This window comes from Anomaloglossus baeobatrachus, chromosome 4 (genome assembly GCF_048569485.1).
Source record: "Anomaloglossus baeobatrachus isolate aAnoBae1 chromosome 4, aAnoBae1.hap1, whole genome shotgun sequence".
Taxonomy (NCBI): Eukaryota; Metazoa; Chordata; class Amphibia; order Anura; family Aromobatidae; genus Anomaloglossus; species Anomaloglossus baeobatrachus.
In genome coordinates, this window is record NC_134356.1 from 168,162,162 (window position 1) to 168,181,068 (window position 18,907).

The following is an 18,907-nucleotide window of genomic DNA, read 5'->3' on the forward strand; positions in this document are numbered from 1 at the left end:
ACGGGGAGGACAGGGGACCCTGCGTCTCCCTGTCAGGAGGACGGGGTCCCAGAAGGAGAGTCCCTTGTGAGCTTTGCTGAGCGAAGCAGAAAAACGCCCTGAGAAGGGGGCTGCATGCTCAGCAGATGTCGGGACAGCCGACCCCTGGAATAGGATTCCTACGGAGGTCAGCCACCGAAACCGGAGCAGCTGGAGGGACCATGAATGAGCTCCCATGTTATGAGCTCGGTAAGGCCGTACAAGACTACCTGCAGTGGATAATAAAAAACAGCCTGCAGTCTCGCTCTGTGACATGCTGCAGAGGTGGGGGCTCTGTCTAGAATGGCTAGAATACCCAAGTCAGAGGTTCAGCCTGGGGAGAATCCCGGCTGAGGCATCTTGCCACTATCCACCACATAAGAACCGTTACAGTGTGTCGGTTCAGGCAATATGAGCTTACATGCAGAAGATGTAGTGTACAGCCTTGGAGCTTTGCTCCTAGTGTGAGACATGCTGCTGAGGAGGAGATTCTATGATAAAGAATTAACTCCTTCAGAATGCCCTGAGAGTGAATAAAAGTGCACAACCAGAGGTTGTGACTTATCAGGCCACTATATGAGTGCCCTCCGGATTCCAGGCCTGGACCCCCAGCCAGATATTCACTCCCTCTGCACTGCAGAGCAGCCAGCGCCGACCAGAGTACTGAGACGCTGAGAAAATGGCGCCAGAGTGAGGGGGGGGGGCGGGGGTTAACCCAGGAGCGGGAATCGGAGGGCGAAGGAGATGTACAGGGGAGGGAATCATCTCCTCAAAAAGGAGCGTCCTCCCCTGTGCAGAGTGGCCGGCGGGCGGCTCTGCAGTGTCCCCCTGCATGACTGACATGCAGGGGAACGAAAACGAAACTAGGCCGCGGCTGAAGCCGGGGCCTAGAGTTATACATGCGGCCGAGAATCAGGCATCATCGGCGCGGTTCCCAGTAAGAAACCGTGGAACCGGCCGGAAACACAGTAACAGCAGCATTATCAAGCATCACTGTCCCCCACAATAAAAAGTGCCCCACATTGCAGAAGGACCCTCTGAATAACGTCTCTATACTTAGCTTTGAGACGCAGGGCCCAGTCCCTGGTGGGGTGGGGGTCCAGTGCTCCCTCCAGCAGGGTCCTGTACAAGGGCTGCAGATGGAGGCCGGTCTCCTGCAAGGCAGTGAGAACCGTGTTGGCTCCAACTTCAAGCCAGAGCCCCTAAGGGATGGTGAAGGAGCGCGGCATGAAGGGCTCCTGCCCTGAAGTCAACCTTAACAGCACCGCCACCAGGGGGGTGAGAAGGGACATGCCGGGAGTCCAGTGGACCCGCTTTTCTTCCAAATCTTTAGAAAAAATGAAAAATCAAAAGAATGCATGTGTGTGTGTGATCCTCCTGACACAAAGCAAAAAACTGGCTAGATCTGGCTAGCAGGGGGTGTATATTCTAGGAGGGAGGAGCTACACGTTTTTGAGTGTAGTAACTTTGTGTGTCCTCCGGGGGCAGTAGCATACACCCATGGTTTGGGTCTCCCATAAGGAACGATAAAGAAAAGGACTTTTTGTCAATGGAACCATTAAAAATTTGGGATCTAGCAATCTGATAAGTTGGAAATCCACAAGGAGTAAAAAAATCTAAGGGGCCCGATACAATAGATTGGAAGAAAGCTGGTTGGTCGCAGCTATCTTTCTTAGTCTGGAGCACTCATTCTGCGGAGTGCGCCTGTGTTCTTAGGAAAGTGATGCTGCCAGACTCCTCTGGCCTTGGCTTACAACATAGATCAGTCTAATCAAGACATGAGTCGGGAGACCCCCATGCATAGTCTAATGTAAATAGGGGCCTTAAGAGTACATGGTATCATTCAGGGCTGTGGAGTCGGAGTCGGAGCTCCGACTCCTAAAATATATAATAAATTGGGGACAGTAGTGCAATGCAGAATGTGCTGAATATTTTACTAAATAACATTTAGTATAATGCTTATATTGAAGTGAAAAATGTATTGTAGTACAATGTGAACATCAGACATTTAATAATTTTTATGATACAATAATCAAGATATTTAGATAGAACATAAAATACATTTATTGGAATACAACTTTAGAACACAAAAGGCTAATAAATGGTAAATATTGTGTAAATAAATTATATATATATATATATATATATATATATACATACATACACACACACACACATATATGTAATCTACTGTATATTACATAATGTATTACATATTTACAATTTATTCCAATATATTTTATGTTCTATCCAAATATCTTGATTATTGTATCATAAAAATTATTAAATGTCTGATGTTCACATACACGTTCATGTATTACAATAAATTTTTCACCTAACTATAAGCAATATATGTAGGAGTCGGAATCTGAGTCGGTGCAAGAGAAATTGAGGAGTCGGAGTCGAAGGTTTGGTTACCGACTCCACAGACCTGGTATCATTAATGGTTAGTGAAAGCAGTCAATTAAAGTCGTCCTTTTTTGTGATTTCATCTACCAGTATTCAATCATTTGATTTCCACTTCCAAAATCTAATTAAAACATTAACACAAAAGTTTTTGATTACCTGTCTTCAAAAGTCAGCTTTGCCCTCCGAGATTTGTTATCAATTGGTGGTATAAAGGCAACGGTAGCAGAATTATTTGAGGCTTTCTCCTAGGAAACAAAGTTTTCCATTAGTATTAAAGATCTCAGATCCCGAGCGCTGTAACGTTATCTCCTGAAGTGGTGATACCGTGCAGCTCGTACAGTTTATATGCGCAGATAACACCTGATGGTGACGGGTGCTGGACCCCTGTGCTTGGATACTGATGATCTTAAGTATGAGTAGAGGGTAGTCCTGAACAACCCCTCTAATATGATGCTAATGCTCATAACTAAGATGGTATTGCCTGCTCTACCTTGGCTTCCTTTGTAGTGTTGGATGACTTCCCTTCAGTCTTTCTTTGCTTGGCAGAAGAATTACTTTTGCTGCTGCCATCTTTAGTGCTGCCGCTGCTGCCTGACTTCAGGGAGGATGATGAGCTGACCGTTCTCTTCCGCTCTGTCTTTGAATCCTTTTGTACAGCGGGTGGAGCAGGAGAGGGCAGCGGATCTTTTTCTTTTACGGGATTCTGTTTTGTTGACCTGAAACAATAGTAGTTATATTAACTACAACTAATTTCCAAGAGGCTACAAAACAGTTATGGAAACGGAATAGGAATGGGGTCACACTACAGTTCTGCAAATATGGGATGAGGTTCTGAAGGTGTGCGCAAAGGGTTTTTTTTAATAGAACGACAGTCATTCTTTGTTGGATAAATATTTGACAACTGAAGACCATTTATTTCAATAATGAAAACCTATATGTTTGTCCACAAGTAATCATAGATAACAGAAATGTATGACAGTCACTAAAGGTCCCTGGGCTCGGTTTACATCATAATTATATGGCTACATTGGGGACTTCTATTAATATATATTGACAAAAGTTGTACATACTTTGCTTTACACAATACCTTCAAAAGAAAAAATGTCTACTACACAATCTAGAGGGCAAAAAGGCATGCTTGCATGCACAGGCCTAATGAAGGCCAAAGGGACACTTTTTGCCCCCAAAAGTTTATAAATACATTTCGTGTATAAAGCCAAAATGTTTTTCTGATCTTTACATGTACTAAATATAAGCTTGACTATAAAAGATGGGCTTTCTCCTCTTCTACCTCGCACTTGAAATTGATAGGGAATTTAGATTGTGAGTCCCAATGGGGACAGTGATGGTCATGTCTTTAAAGCGCTATAAAATTAATGTGGCTGTAAGCGAGTAAGGCTAGGTTCACACTTCAGTTGTTTTAAATCCGTCAGGTCAGTCAGCAACGGATCAGTCGTTTTTTAGTTGTCAATTGATGCAACGGATGTGATTTTCACAGGATTCCTTTCACAGGAATCCTGTGAAAAAACTGACCCGTTGCGTCCGTTGTGCGTCCGTTTGACGGATCAGTCATGATCCGTTTGTGTTTGGGACAGCCCAGTGGGTGTCCCAAAGATGCTGGGCATGCTCGGAATCCAGCGTTGGATTCAGTCGTCAGACGGATTACGACGGAATCCAGCACCATAGACATACAAGCGTGACGGACTGAGGTGGATTCCTGCGCGGTGCGTCAATTTTGACGGCCAGAAAAACGTTACATTCTGCGTTGCTCCCGCCCGGCGGTCAGTCAAAAAACGACTGACCGCGTTGCAGCGGATGCAACGCATCGTCATCAGTTGTAATCCGCCACTAATACAAGTCTATGGGACACAACGAAATCCGCTAAACGGATAGCATTGTTTACCATAGCCGTGGATTGTGACTGATACATTTTAACAGAAATGTGAACCTAGCCTAATCAAACAAGAATTACCTGCTGCAACAATCAAAACCTTTAGCCCTATGTAACACCATGCCCAGACTAGTAATTAACTCACTCTCTGCTGGATGTCTTATGGTTTGATGATTTCTCCTCCAGTTTCTGTTTCTTGCTCTCATTCGGCCTGACCTCTTCATCATTCTGAAAGGAAAACATACAAAAATCTAAAAAACAATTAAAATAGCTAAGACCTAACTGAAAAACAAAGCGTTACCTATGTGAGTGTGAAAATTCCATTATCATATAGATTAACCTAACATCCACAATATAGGGCTTTCAGGCAATGAGGAAGCAAGAGTAAAGCAAAATATCACTAGTGATCAAAAATCATCAACAAGTATCAGAAGTGCAAGAAATAGGATGCTCCTAGGGAAAATGAAAAACAGAACCACTACAAAAATGCCAAGCTTAATGTAAATTGGAAACTTTTTTCCTTTCATCTTTTACATTTGAAAATTTACAAAAAGGAAAATGGGCTGATGCAAAAGTTTGGACACCCTTGAGATTTATGTTGTCAGATAACTTTGACCAAGGTTTCAGACCTTCGTTAGCCTGTTAAGGTTATAACTTTTCACTATCATTGTTAGCAAAGGCCACATGATACAAATTTCACAGATTTATAAAAACCCAGCCTCCTCTAACCTTGTGCCAAACAACGGAAGTCATGAGCTCTTCCAAGCCACTGCCTAGCACTCTGAAAATGGTGGAGGCCCACAAAGCAAAAAGGAGGCTATAAGAAGATAGGAAAGCGTTTTCAAGTTGCACTTTTCTCAGTTCAAAATGCAATTAAGAAATGGCCGTTGACCTCCACTGTTCCTGTTAAGATCAGGTCTGGAAGATCAAGCAAATTTCTGTGAGAGCTGTAGGATTGCTAGAGAGGCAAATCAGAACCCCCGGTTGATTGCAAAAGACCTTTAGGAAAATTTGGCAGACTCTGTAGTTGTGGTACATGGTTCTACTGTTCAGAGACACCTGCATTAATATGACCTTCATGGAAGTCATCAGAAGAAATCATCTCCTGCGAAATCACCAGAAAATTCAGTGTCAAATATGCAAAACAACATCTAAACAGGCCTGATGCATTTGGGAAACAAGTCCTGCGGACTGATGAGGTTAAAATAGAACTCTTTAGCCACAATGATTAAAAAGGTATATTTGGAGACAAAAAGGGCACAAAATTTCAGGAAAACAACATCTCGACAACCATTAACCCCTTCACGACCGGCCGATTTTTCACTTTCCGTTTTTTTTTCCGCCATTCTTTTTCTGAGAGACGTAACTTTTTTATTTTTCAGTCAATATGGTCATGTGAGGGCTCATTTTTTGCGGAACGAGCTGTACTTTTAAATGAAACAATCAGTTTTACCATATAATGTACTGGAAAACGGCAAAAAAATTCCAAATGCAGAAAAATTACAAAAAAAGTGCGATAGCACTATGGTTTTTGAGATATTTTATTCACTGTGTTCACTATATGGTAAAAATGATGTGTGGGTGATGCCTCAGGTCAGTGCGAGTTCGTAGACACCAGACATATATAGGTTTACTTTTATATAAGGGGTTAAAAAAATCGGAAGTTTGTCCGAAAAAAGTGGAGCACGTTTTACGCCATATTCCGTGACCCGTAGCGTTCTCATTTTTCAGGATCTATGGCTCAGTGACTGCTTATTTTTTGCGTCTCGAGCTGACGTTTTTAACGGTACCATTTTTGCGCAGATCCTACATTTTGATCGCCTCTTATTGCATTTTGCGCAAAAGTTGTGGCGACAAAAAAGTCGTTCTGGCGTTTGGAATTTTTTTGCCGCTACGCCGTATACGGACCAGATTAATTGATTTTATATTTTGATAGATCGGGCGTTTCTGAACGCGGCGATACCAAAAGTGTGTATATTTTTTATTTTTTTAACCCTTTAATTTTCAATGGGGCGAATTTCACGCATTTTCACAAGATTTCTTTCAGGTGTCCTATTTTAAGGAGTGATTTGATCCCCTGATGATCCCCTGTACTGCGTTGGGGGTGGAACGCGTCAGGAGAGTTGGGGGTGTCCATAAGCTAAGTGGACCTCCCGACTCTTACCTAACAATCCATTACTACTTAATTAGGGAAATTATACCTAATTGAAGAACCTTTGACATTAACGCATATTTGTTAATGTTGCTTGTCTGTGGTTCTGTCATGCACTACACACTCACATGGACTTGGAATAAGAGCATATAGCTCGAAACGCGTTCCATCTTTATTACGGTCAGAGAGGATTTTTATACTGTGGGATGTGATGCACATCACTTTCTCTTTTTAATGGATTCTGAATGAAAATTCAATTTTTTAATTACTTGGACGTGGATGCTGGATATCTTTGTTTTTCCTTGGAATTTCCTGGCGTGGCCGGCCTTCTATCCTTGCACCTGTCCCTCATTGGAGTCTCCACAGACCTGGGTGAGCTGATTTTTTCTTTGTCTGTATGCACTACACACTATCACTTTTTTCTGGTGGTGGTTACCCCCGCTAGAGGTTAAATAAGGACAGTGAGGATGACTTCTATCTAAAACAGAGAAAGGTCTAAGATATTAGGATTAGTGATGAGCGAGCATGCTTGTCACTACTCGGTACTCGCACGAGTATCGCTGTACTCGGGCTGCTCGGCGGGGACAGAGTAATCTCGCGATACTCGTGCTGTACTCGTGGTCTTCATTTCTGCATGTTGGCGCTCTTTTGAGAGCCAGCCCTCATGCAGGGATTGGCTGGCAGACCACTGCAATGCCACAGCCCTGTTAGTTGTGGAATTGCAGTGATTGGCCGGCCTGCACAGCGTGACCGAGCCTTTATACCGGCCGGCGCGCTGTGCTCTGCTCACAACTATCCAGACAGTCAGTGCAGGGAGAGTGTCGCTGATTCAGGGAAAGCTTTGCGGCCCTTTATAGTTAGTTCCGGAGCAGGGCTGCAAACAGTGTGACCAGAAGTCCTTCTCAGGACTATTCTAGTTGTATACAGGCAGGCAGGGTATAGCCAGGTCGGAGTACAGTAGCAGAGTCCTTCTCAGGACTATTGTTGCTATATACAGGCAGGGTATAGCCAGGTCGGAATACAGGCTAGTGACCAGAAGAGTCCTTGTCAGGACTATTGTAGCAGTATACAGGCAGGCAGGCAGGGTAGTGGTGACCGTATACCAGCCTTCATCATATCTGGGGCTGGTGTACACAGTGTAAAACAGTCCAGATAGTGTCAGACTTCTCAGTAATTGTCGCTCCTAAAAACCAGTTAGGTTCTTATTGCGTCCGTGCTTGCATTTAAAAACAGCATGTGTGTGGCAGTCGGTGGCAGCGTCAGGCTCCATATTGTCCCTGGATAGAGACGTGCATGATGGCCTGTAAACATGAAGTGCCCATTGTAAGGAAGTGGGTCTATTGTAGTATAGCCCTTAGGCAGGGCAGCCAAAAATTGGGAGGCTCCACGTTGTCCCTGGATAGAGACGTGCATGAGGGCCTCAAAACATTGTTCCCATTGCAAAGGAGCGGGTCTCCTGTCGTTGTAATGTCCATTCTGCAAAGAATGGGCGAAAAAATTTACCACTGGGGGTATACCTGAAACAAAGGCCTAAGTATTGCAATTTGTAACGGTCATCATCATGGTGGCGCATGAGGAGAAGGAGGAGCAGTCCAGCGATTATCCAAAGTCCAGAAGTGTGTACCCATGGGTGAGTGGAGGTACATGGCAAACTTTAAATTCCGCTCTCATTTGCTGGTGGTGTGGTGAAGTCTGGCCCAATCCAACCCTTGTTCATCTTGATCAGAGTCAGCCTGTCAGCATTTTCAGTTGACAGGCGGGTGCGTTTATCTGTAATGATTCCACCTGCGGCACTAAAAACACGCTCTGACAAAACGCTAGCAGCAGGGCAGGCCAGGACTTCCAAGGCGTAGAGAGCCAATTCATGCCACGTGTCCAGCTTGGATACCCAATAATTGTAAGGCACAGAGGAATGTCGGAGTACAGTTGTTCGATCTGCAAGGTACTCCTTCAGCATCTGGGCAAAGTTAGGATTTCTTGTGGCACTACCCCGCACCTCAGGGGCTGTGGTACGTGAGGGGCTGAGAAAACTGTCCCACATCTTAAAGACTGTTCCCCTACCTCTGGCGGATTGGACTTGTGCCTCTCTCGGCTGTACGCCTCGGTTGTCCACTGATTCATGACCTATGCCGCTAGCGTTTTGTGAGGGGAATGCTTTGCCTACTTCCGTGACTATGGCCTTCTGGAACTGCTGCATTTTGCCTGACCTCTCCGCCTCGGGAATAAGAGACATAAAGTTCTCCTTTTAGCGTGGGTCTAACAGTGTTACCAACCAGTAATGATTGTCGGCCAAGATGTTCTTAACGCGAGGGTCACGAGACAGGCAGCTTACCATAAAGTCAGCCATGTGCGCCAGACTCTTAACAGCCATCACTTCAGTATCCTGACCAACACGATGACTGAACATGCTGTCCTCCTCCTCCTAATCATCTACCCTGTCCTCTGGCCAGCCACGCTGAACCGAGGATATGACTGCATGTCATATCCTCAATTTGGCCAGAGAGTTGCTCCATGTCTTCATCCTCCTCCTCGTCATAGTCCTCCACTGCACGTTGTGATGAGACGAGGCTGGGCTGTGTGTTATCATCACCCACACCCACTACTGTTTCTTGCTCAAACTCATCGCGCTCCGCCTGCAATGCATCATGGTTGTTTTTTGAGCAGAGACCATTTTAGAAGGCAGAGAAGCGGTATGGTGACGCTAATAATGTCGTCATCGCCGCTCACCATCTTGGTGGAGTCCTCAAAGTTTTGGCGGATGGTGCATAGGTCGGACATCCATCTCCACTCCTCGTGTATTATGTGTGGAGTTTGACCCATTTCCCGACGGCTTAGGTGATGCAGGTACTCAACAACTGCCCTCTTCTGCTCACATATCCTGACCAACTTGTGCAGAGTTGAATTCCAACGCGTGGGGACATCACACACCAGTCTGTGTGCCGGAAGATGCAAACGGCGTCTTAAGCCGGCAAGGCCGGCTGAAGCAGTAGGTGACTTTCGAAAATGTGCAGACAGGCGGCGAACTTTTACCAGCAGATCAGACAGCTCTGAGTATGACTTTAGAAACCGCTGAACCACGAGGTTGAGCACATGGGCCACGCATGGAACATGTGTCAGCTGGCCTCGCCTCAAAGCCGCCACCAGGTTCCGGCCATTGTCACACACGACCTTTCCTGGCTTTAGGTTCAGAGTTGTGAGCCAGTGATCTGCCTGCTGTTTCAGAGCTGTCCACACCTCTTCTGCATTGTGGGGTTTGTCACCTATGCAGATTAGCTTCAGCACTGCCTGTTGCCGCTTCGCCGAGGCAGTGCTGCAGTGCTTCTGTGTCGCCCTGGACAAGCCAGGGGCCACAGAGCACAACACTTAAACACCCCACACTCCCTGCAGGCATATCATAGTCAAAACACAAAATCCTTGTTGCCTTCCCCAGGGGCTGTTGTCCACACCAGGGTGTGGAGCCAGGCGGTTGGTCTCCACCCACCGAGGAGGAGGGAAAACACAGGCAGTGAGAGTTAAGCTAAGGAAGTGGAAGGAGGAAAGTAGTAGAGAGGAGAAAAGTGACAGCAAAGAGCCTGAAGTTGGTCCGGGTGTGTGGCCCGGACAGGACAGCAAGGTTGGCAGGATGTGGTGACCGTCTGCAGTGGAGGCCGATTGGAGTCTGCCGTAAGGACCGTGGATGGGTGGTGACCCGGCCGTACCGGACCGGTATACAAAGAGAAGCCAGCACCATTGGCAGAGGACTTTCGGATCCCGGCAAGGCTTGGTGTCGCCGTGAATTTGACAAATCCGTTAGTGAAGGGAACCTCAGGGTTTCCAAACAGCCAAGTCCAGATAGAAGGCAACCGTACAACCGTGAAGGGGAGACACAGCCACCGCCAAGGGCAACCGTCTCCCAGGGCCAGCGCCTGTGGGCAAAAGGGGCTCCTCCGGCCCATATCCAGGTCGGGGAGCGGGTTACCGTTGGGAAACCATCACTACCAACACTTAACTTAGGTGCAGGGAGAGACAGTCATCACTAACCTGCAGGGAGGAACAACCGCAGCCGTCCGAGTGACCCGTCCATCCAGCCACTTGTTTAACCGTGAACTGTGTCATCATCATTGGGCTGAGTGAGTACCTCCGTGCCGTGCGGCACAGCGCTGCCCCTGCGACCCTGCACCTCATCAGGCCCCGCAACCCGCCTGTCATCCATGTCTACCCCATCACCAGGCCCCGGGACAACCAACCCCCCTACCCACGGAGGGGAGAAATAACAAAGCTGCTCCCTGTCACAGGCTCCCGGGATCCCCGTCCAGAGCAGCGGTGGTGTCCACACAATCACCACAACCGTGGGTGGAGTCACGGACAATATCCCCAAAACCCAAACCACCCCTTTTCACTCACGGGCGAGTAGCGCCGCTCGAGTCCCCGGGATCCGGCCATCGCTCGAGCCAACGAGCAGCAGCAGCCGTAGAGCAGCGTCAGCCGGACCCGAGCAGTGGGAGAGCGCACCGTCCCCTCCTCCGCCCGCGACACTTCCAGCTTGGGACTGGTGTGGAGGGTAAAGTGGATCAGGATGCGCAGGAGGAGGAGGAGGCTGAGGAGCATGACATTCCGGAGCTGTAGAGTGTGTGTGAAACCCTGACTGAGGTAGGGCCTGCAAAACTTGGTGTGTGAAGGACGTGTTCCGTCCCTCGCTCAGACTGGGTCCCAGCTTGCACAATATTAACCCAGTGTGACGTCAACGAGATGTAGCGGCCTTGCCCACATGCACTTGTCCACGTGTCTGTGGTTAGGTGGACTTTGGCTGAAACAGCGTTGTTCAGGGCACGTGTGATGTTTTGTGACACGTGGTTATGCAATGCGGGGACGGCACACCGGGAGAAATAGTGGCGGCTGTGGACCGAGTAACGTGGGACAGCTGCCACCATCAGGTCGCGGAATGCTTCTGTCTCAACCAACCTAAAAGGCAACATTTCCAGCGCAAGCAGTCGCGAAATGTTAGCATTTAGAACTGTGGCATGTGGGGTGTTGGCAGTGTATTTGCGCCTGCGTTCAAAGGTTTGCTGAATGGATAACTGAACGTTGCGCTGGGACAAGGACGTGCTTGATGATGGTGTTCTTTCTGCGTAGGCAACTGCAGGTGCAGGAGGGGAGGAGGCTTGTTCGCAGGCAGCATGGACAGGGGATTGGCTCGCATGCACAACCAGCGAAGACGTAGCAGTGACATCAGCAAGCACTGCTCCTCGACTCTGTTGTACTTCACACAAAGTCGGGTGCTTGGCTGACATGTGCCTGATCATGCTGGTGGTGGTCAGGCTGCTAGTTTTGGTACCCCTGCTGATGCTGGCATGGCAGGTGTTGCAAATGGCCTTTTTAGAATCATCTGGAGCCAACTTAAAAAACTGCCAGTGTCAGAGTTCCGGGTTTTCCAGTTTTCTTTTGAAAGAGCTTGCCCTTTGTTAACATGGAGTTTTCTGTTCTGTTGCCCTACTTCCTGTCCATCTGTTTAAAAGCCGCCCCTAAAGCTTAGTCCAGTGCCTGAGTATACTGCTTCCTGTGTGCTCCTGCCCTGCTGCTTTTGGTTCCTGATTGTTATTCGGATCCTCTTGGAAAACAACCGACACCGACTCTGGACTTCATCTGGTATCATCTAGCTGTGCCCGGACTCCGTTTGCCGTCTTTGGTCGGCACTTCTGCCCGGTTCCTTCCGTTTAATACCACTCTGGACTCACATCACGTACGGACATTTTTGGACTTACCTATTGCCCTTTTGTGTCCCGGCTGCTGCGCATTTAGGGCTTCTGGGGTGATTGCCAGACAGTCCCTGTATAGGGGTTCGCTCTTGGTGGTCTCCCTGGGGGAGTCCGGTGCGCGGTCCCGGGAATTCCCTTTCGCTCCGTCCCTGGAAGGTATTTCCTGTATTTATGTTCTACTGTGTTTTTGTTCCGTTTATGTACATATTTGCTGGTTGCATATTATAAACGTCTTGCACCAAGAACTCGTCTCTGGTTGTCATTGCCCTAACGCAATCGAAATCCTCAATACATACAATAGTATTACAGCCAGACTCGGGAAGACCTAACATTTGTACAGGCACCTTGTGTCGTGTTGTTCCGGGGAACAGTTGCCTGACGTCTGCCTGGGGCCACCACTCTGCTTCTTACTGCCTGTTGGGATGCTACGCCTCCCTCCCCCTGTGCACTGCTGTCCTCGCTCTGCATATCCTCCTGCCAGGTTGGGTCAGTTACTGGATCATCCACCACATCGTCTTCCTCTTCCGCACCCTGCTCCTCCTCCTGACTTCCTGACAATTGTGTCTCATCATCGTCCACCCCTTGTTGAGACACGTTGCCAACTTCGTGAGAACGTGGCTGCTCAAATATTTGGGCATCTGTACATACAATCTCGTCATGGCCCACTTCAACAGGAGCTGGCGAGAGGCCAGAATTTGTGAATGGAAACGTGAACGAACAGCTCTTCCGAGTGTCCAAGTGTGGGATCAGTAATGTCCGTGGACGTGTACTCGGCCTGGTGGTAGGAAGGAGGATCAGGTTCTGAAATGTGCGGTGCAGTATCACGGCTACTGACACTTGACCGTGTGGAAGACAGAGTGTTTGTGGTGGTGCCAATCTGACTGGAAGCATTATCCGCTATCCAACTAACAACCTGTTGACACTGGTCTTGGTTCAAGAGCGGTGTACTGCTGCGGTCCCCAAGAATTTGGGACAGGACGTGCGAGCGACTAGATGTGGCCCTTTGTTGTGGCGAAATTAGAGCTTGCCCACAACCTCGGTCTCTGCCTGCACCACCATCACGTCCACTTCCTTGTTCGTTGACAACGCCCTTGCGCATTTTGCAATGCTGTGCTGACGTGTATTGACTAGACTTGTGCGTTATATCCAAGTTTTTGCAAAACTCACACAAATGCAGCGGAAAGCTGCCACCAACAGGCACACACGTGCGGTTTTTAAATGCAAGCACGGAGGCACTAAGAACCTAACAGGTCTCTATCCAGGGACAACGTGGAGCCTCCCAATTTTTGGCTGCCCTGCCTAAGAGCTATACTACAATAGACCCACTTCCTTACAATGGGCACTTCAGGTTTACAGGCCCTCATGCACGTCTCTATCCAGGGACAACGTGGAGCCTCCCAATTTTGGGCTGCCCTGCCTAAGGGCTATACTACAATAGACCCACTTCCTTACAATGGGCACTTCAGGTTTACAGGCCATCATGCACGTCTCTATCCAGGGACAACGTGGAGCCTCCCAATTTTTGGCTGCCCTGCCTAAGGGCTATACTATAATACACCCACTTCCTTACAATGGGCACTTCAGGTTTACAGGCCCTCATGCACGTCTCTTTCCAGGGACAACGTGGAGCCTCCCAATTTTGGGCTGCCCTGCCTAAGGGCTATACTACAATAGACCCACTTCCTTACAATGGGCACTTCAGGTTTACAGGCCATCATGCACGTCTCTATCCAGGGACAATGTGGAGCCTCCCAATTTTTGGCTGCCCTGCCTAAGGGCTATACTACAATAGACCCACTTCCTTACAATGGGCACTTCAGGTTTACAGGCCATCATGCACGTCTCTATCCAGGGACAACGTGGAGCCTCCCAATTTTTGGCTGCCCTGCCTAAGGGCTATACTACAATAGACCCACTTCCTTACAATGGGCACTTCAGGTTTACAGGCCATCATGCACGTCTCTATCCAGGGACAATGTGGAGCCTCCCAATTTTTGGCTGCCCTGCCTAAGGGCTATACTATAATACACCCACTTCCTTACAATGGGCACTTCAGGTTTACAGGCCCTCATGCACGTCTGTATGCAGGGGCATTGGTGAACCTCACAATTTTGGACTGCCCTGGCAAAGGAAAATACTACAAAGACTCAGTTCCTCAAAATGGGCACATTAGACTCAAGAGGCCTTCATGTACGTCTCTTCTCAGGGACATCGGAGTGCCACACAATGTTTTCACGTAAAATCTTTCATGTATTAATCTCAAAAAGTAACATACACCAGCTCTATCTCACTATTGGGTATGTGCCCTTAACATTTCCGCCATGAAAAATCATTTTGGGGTCATTTTGGAAGGTTTTCTGGTGAGTCCGTAAAAATGGCGTAAAACGCGGACAAAATTGTTCACAGCTGTGACTTTTGAGTGATAAATGCTTCAAGGGGTCTTCCCCATGCTGTTGCCATGTCATTTGAGCACTCTTCTGAGACTTTTGTGCCATTTTTAGGGTTTCTCCATGCTGCCGGGGGGTCATTTCACAAAAATACTCGGGTCTCCCATAGGATAACATTGGGCTCGTTGCTCGGCCCGAGTACACGAGTATCTTGGGAGGCTCGGCCCGAGCTTCGAGCACCCGAGCTTTTTAGTACTCGCTCATCACTAATTAGGATACCTATCCATAGTCAGGAGGATCCATATAGATCAGCATTACCCTGACATTGACTAAGAAATATCTGAACTCTGTCCTCCCCAACTAACCATTTGTCCTGGACTGTCCTCAGGCGAGGGTATTACTTTGGTTGAAACTTGCACTATGTTTATCTATATGTGGTCTGTATTACCTGATGAGAGAACAATTTAACTGTTCCGTTTTAAATATTTATTGAATAAAATATTTTAAGAGAGTAGTCAATTTAGTGGTGTTTCTCCATTTTCACAAGAACAGTAATTTTGACCAGGGGTGCCCAAACTCACATTATATACACACACTGAAGATCAAAATTAGAGAACAATGTATGATCACCTGCTTTTTTCACCAACATTGTAATCTACATTGATAACATTTGAAGGTTTTTTTTGTAAGGCATATATCATGCCACTAGAACAGTGTTTTACCAAAGGTTCCAAAGTTTATCAATATAAAACCTTTATTTTGCCTAAAATGTCATGATCATAATTATAGAACAACAATGACTGCAGCACAGAGAGATTATAAGTACATTTTGTGAAGGTAACAACAGTCACCAATCAGTAGGACATGCATCGGCCGTCGCTGTGAGTGACTTCAGCACATCTGTAGCTACAGGCCAACCCTAGTCTCTCACACTGCTCTGGTGTGATTTTGGTCCACTCTCCTTCCAGTCTCTTCCACAGTTCTTCGACTATTGCGAGTTTCTTGACCATACCATTGTCACCAAGGATTTTCCAGAGCTTTTCTATTGGGTTTAGGTCAGGACTGAAGTCTGGCAATTTCATTGTTTCAATGTTTTCTGTTTCGAGGAACTGCTTTATCCATTTTGCTGTGTGAGAGGGGACATTGTCCTGCATGAAAATTGCTGGCTGATTGAGTGATGACCACAAGTAAGGATCCACGTGATTTGAAGAAGTTTCTGATACACACTTGCATTCACTCTGCCATGTAGCTGTATGAGAGGTCCAACTCCTGCTGCAGAAAACATTCCCCAAACCATGACACTTCCTCCACCACCTTTCACTGACTTCTTAACACACTTTGGGCTCAGTCTTTTCCCTGTTTGTCAATGAACATGTTTCCCATCAGACCAAAATAATTTAAACTTACTTTCATCACTAAAATGAACTGTGGACCACTTCTCTGTCCACACAACTTGCTCCTCACCAAAGGCAAGTCTCGCCTTTTGATTCTTTCTGCTTATGAGAGGTTTGGTCAATGCAGAGTGGGCTTTCAGTCCAAATGCGCTTAAAATGTTGTGACACTGTATAACGAGACCGATCCTTACCCTGATCAGTGCTAAACTAGCGAGCAATTCCAGCTGCAGTGTTGAAATGATTACCCATGGAGATTCTCCATATTATCCTGTCCTCTCTTGCATTTGTGTTTCGAAGGCAATACACTTGAAATCACAGACTTGGAACAATAAATTTCTCTTGCTATGGCGGATAGTGTCACCTCCATAGCCTTCATCTGGACAACCTGCTGCCGGAGGGTTTCAGTCACTTTGGAACGGCACACCATTTTTACAAGGTCAGTTCAAACTGGAAAGTTAGGCTGGCAGTTACATAGGGTTTGTCAGATAATTACAGAGGTGGTCAACTACTCCGCATTAGCTGCCACATCGATGTAAAGCTCATACAGAAGGTTTTTTGCAAATACCTTGTGTAGTAAATTCTGACTGAGCGGCGCTACTGCAGTCCGCTCATGCCAATCACATGACCCCCAGGCTCCATGACCTCTGAGTTCCGATGATGTCACGTCAACTTCCAGGTGATCCGACATCACCGCAGCCTGCCCTAGTCTCCCTGAGTAACTGGGCTGTGGGCGGAGTTTCACCAGCTGTCACAACCCAGCATTGCTCCTGCTTGTGGCGCTCTGCAACAAAGGAGAGGGCGCGCAAGATGATGGGCTGTGACGAGCGGTGAAATTCCGCCCAGTCCAGTCAGTCAGGAAGCTTGGGGCTGGCCTTGGTGATGTTGGGTCAACTGGAAGTTGACGTAACATCACCGGATCTCAGAGGTCATGGAACGCAGGGGTCACGTGATAGGGATGAGAGGACCACAATAGCACCGCTCAGTCAGAATTTACTACACAAGGTATTTGAGAAAAGCCTTCTCTATGAGCTTTACATCGATGTGGCTACTAATGCTGAGGTATCTGAAAGTGTTCTCTAATTTTGATCAGTGTTCTTTAACATTTCTCATTTAAACGTTTATTATGTGCTTTAGAATAAATTCAATTTATGAAATAAGCTTAAAATACTGCTAGTTTACTAATGTTAGGATATAATGACATAGGATTACACATTGACCTTAACATTTAGGAAATTGTGTGTTGTTTAAGTGTGTGTGTGTATAATATATATATTATATATATACACACACACACACACACACACACACACACACACACACACGATGGCTCCCAGTCTACAAGTAATGGGTGAAGATACAGTAGGTGGGGGCAGAGCTGGCTGTGCACCGGTATAGAGGACTGAGGGTTATTGGAGGTTGTAGGCTTGTCGGAAGAGATAGATGTTCATGTTACTTTTGAAGGTTTCCATGAGTGAGGTTGGGGATGGGAGCGTGTCAAGTGCGCATGTGGTGAAACGCGATTTTGAGAGTAGAGCGGATAGATGATCTTTGGTTATTGTGGAGAAGTTGGATTTAGAGGAAGTGGTCTGAGTAGTTATTAGGAAGGGCTGTGGGCCAAAGCTTACTCTGATGTTGTCAATCTTATGCATTTAATTAAAGACGTATACAATGGCGATTTCCATATCTCAAACAATTAATTGAAACAAAAAAAAAAAACCAAACAAACAAACAGTGATGGGTATACTTCCCAAAAAATGTCAATTTTTCAATAACTTGTCATATGGCCTTGAGCATCAAGTATAGATAGAGAACGACATCTCATTCTGTTCACACGTGGAGATATTGTCTGCTGAGGTATGGTATCCTACTCCTCTTAAGGGCAGTCCTCAAGTTATTGAGGTTCTGGGGCATAGATTTACGAGCCGCTAAACAGCAACTCAGCTGATCCCATAAATTTTCTACGGGATTCAGGTTTGGAGAAAGTGCAGGCCATTCCACTTTAGGTACCCCAGTTACCAGCAGCCGTTGATTAATGAGGTGACCTCGATGAGCTGGAGCATTGTCTTCCATGAAGATGAAATAAAGCCTGTGTTCGTGCAGAGGCACAATGACTGGATTAATGATGTTAATCAAGTAGTAGGGGCTGGTAACTGTACCATTCACAAAGCGTAGGGCAGTTCTGTATTGACTAGACACACCTGCCCACAATAATGCCACCACCACAGGTTCATCTAGTGACAACAGTGGCTGATGCATAGCTCTCGCCTTGACATCTCCAACATAGTTGGCGGTCATCATTTCTGTTCAGCGTGAATTCACTTCATCGGTGAACGTGCTGGTCCCTCATCCAGCAAGACAATGAAACTTCTGACTGCTGGTGTGGTCAGGAACTGTTTGAAGGCCATTTAAACATGCATACCACACTGATGTAAATGGTTTTGAATGGTCTGATGTGATACTTTACTGCGTCTCACTTCCCTTAAAGAGTACCAACCAGCAGGATTTTCATATATAAAATAAATCCAGTGCTATACTGGCACTAGGATGCTGAACCATAACCATACCTTTTGTTCAAAGATTGGATGTTTTATTTCAGAAAAATGTGCAAGTAAAGTTACAGAAATGTACTGCTATTTGATTGATAGCAGCTACAGAATATCTAATAGGTGGGTCGGGTCTTGCTATCTACTCCCTCCCCTGTCTACTGCCAAGCCTTGATAGATGCTAGACTGTATAGGCTCCTTCTAGGTTTGAGTCATTTCTGTTATGTGGTGGGGCGAGCTGCAAATGCAGCCCATACAGTCTAGCATCTACCAAGGCCAAGGAGGCAGACAGGGGCGCCAATAGATAACAAGACCTACATATTCCCACCCCTACTGCACCTTTTAGTCAAACAGCAGTGCATTTCTGTAACTTTACTT

The 18,907-nt window shown here is 46.7% G+C and overlaps 1 protein-coding gene across 1 annotated transcript in view; it reads right to left on the reverse strand.

Moving 5' to 3' along the window:
- The window catches only part of AFF4 (ALF transcription elongation factor 4), a 172,764-nt gene that overhangs the window by 26,915 nt on the left and 126,942 nt on the right, over window positions 1-18,907 (reverse strand). Inside the window, exons 13-15 of the mRNA XM_075344582.1 lie at window positions 4,464-4,546; window positions 2,918-3,143; window positions 2,584-2,672 (exon numbers count right to left, since the gene is read on the reverse strand). Of these exons, the coding sequence (XP_075200697.1) occupies window positions 2,584-2,672; window positions 2,918-3,143; window positions 4,464-4,546 (398 nt within the window). The remainder of the gene's footprint in view (window positions 1-2,583; window positions 2,673-2,917; window positions 3,144-4,463; window positions 4,547-18,907) is intronic.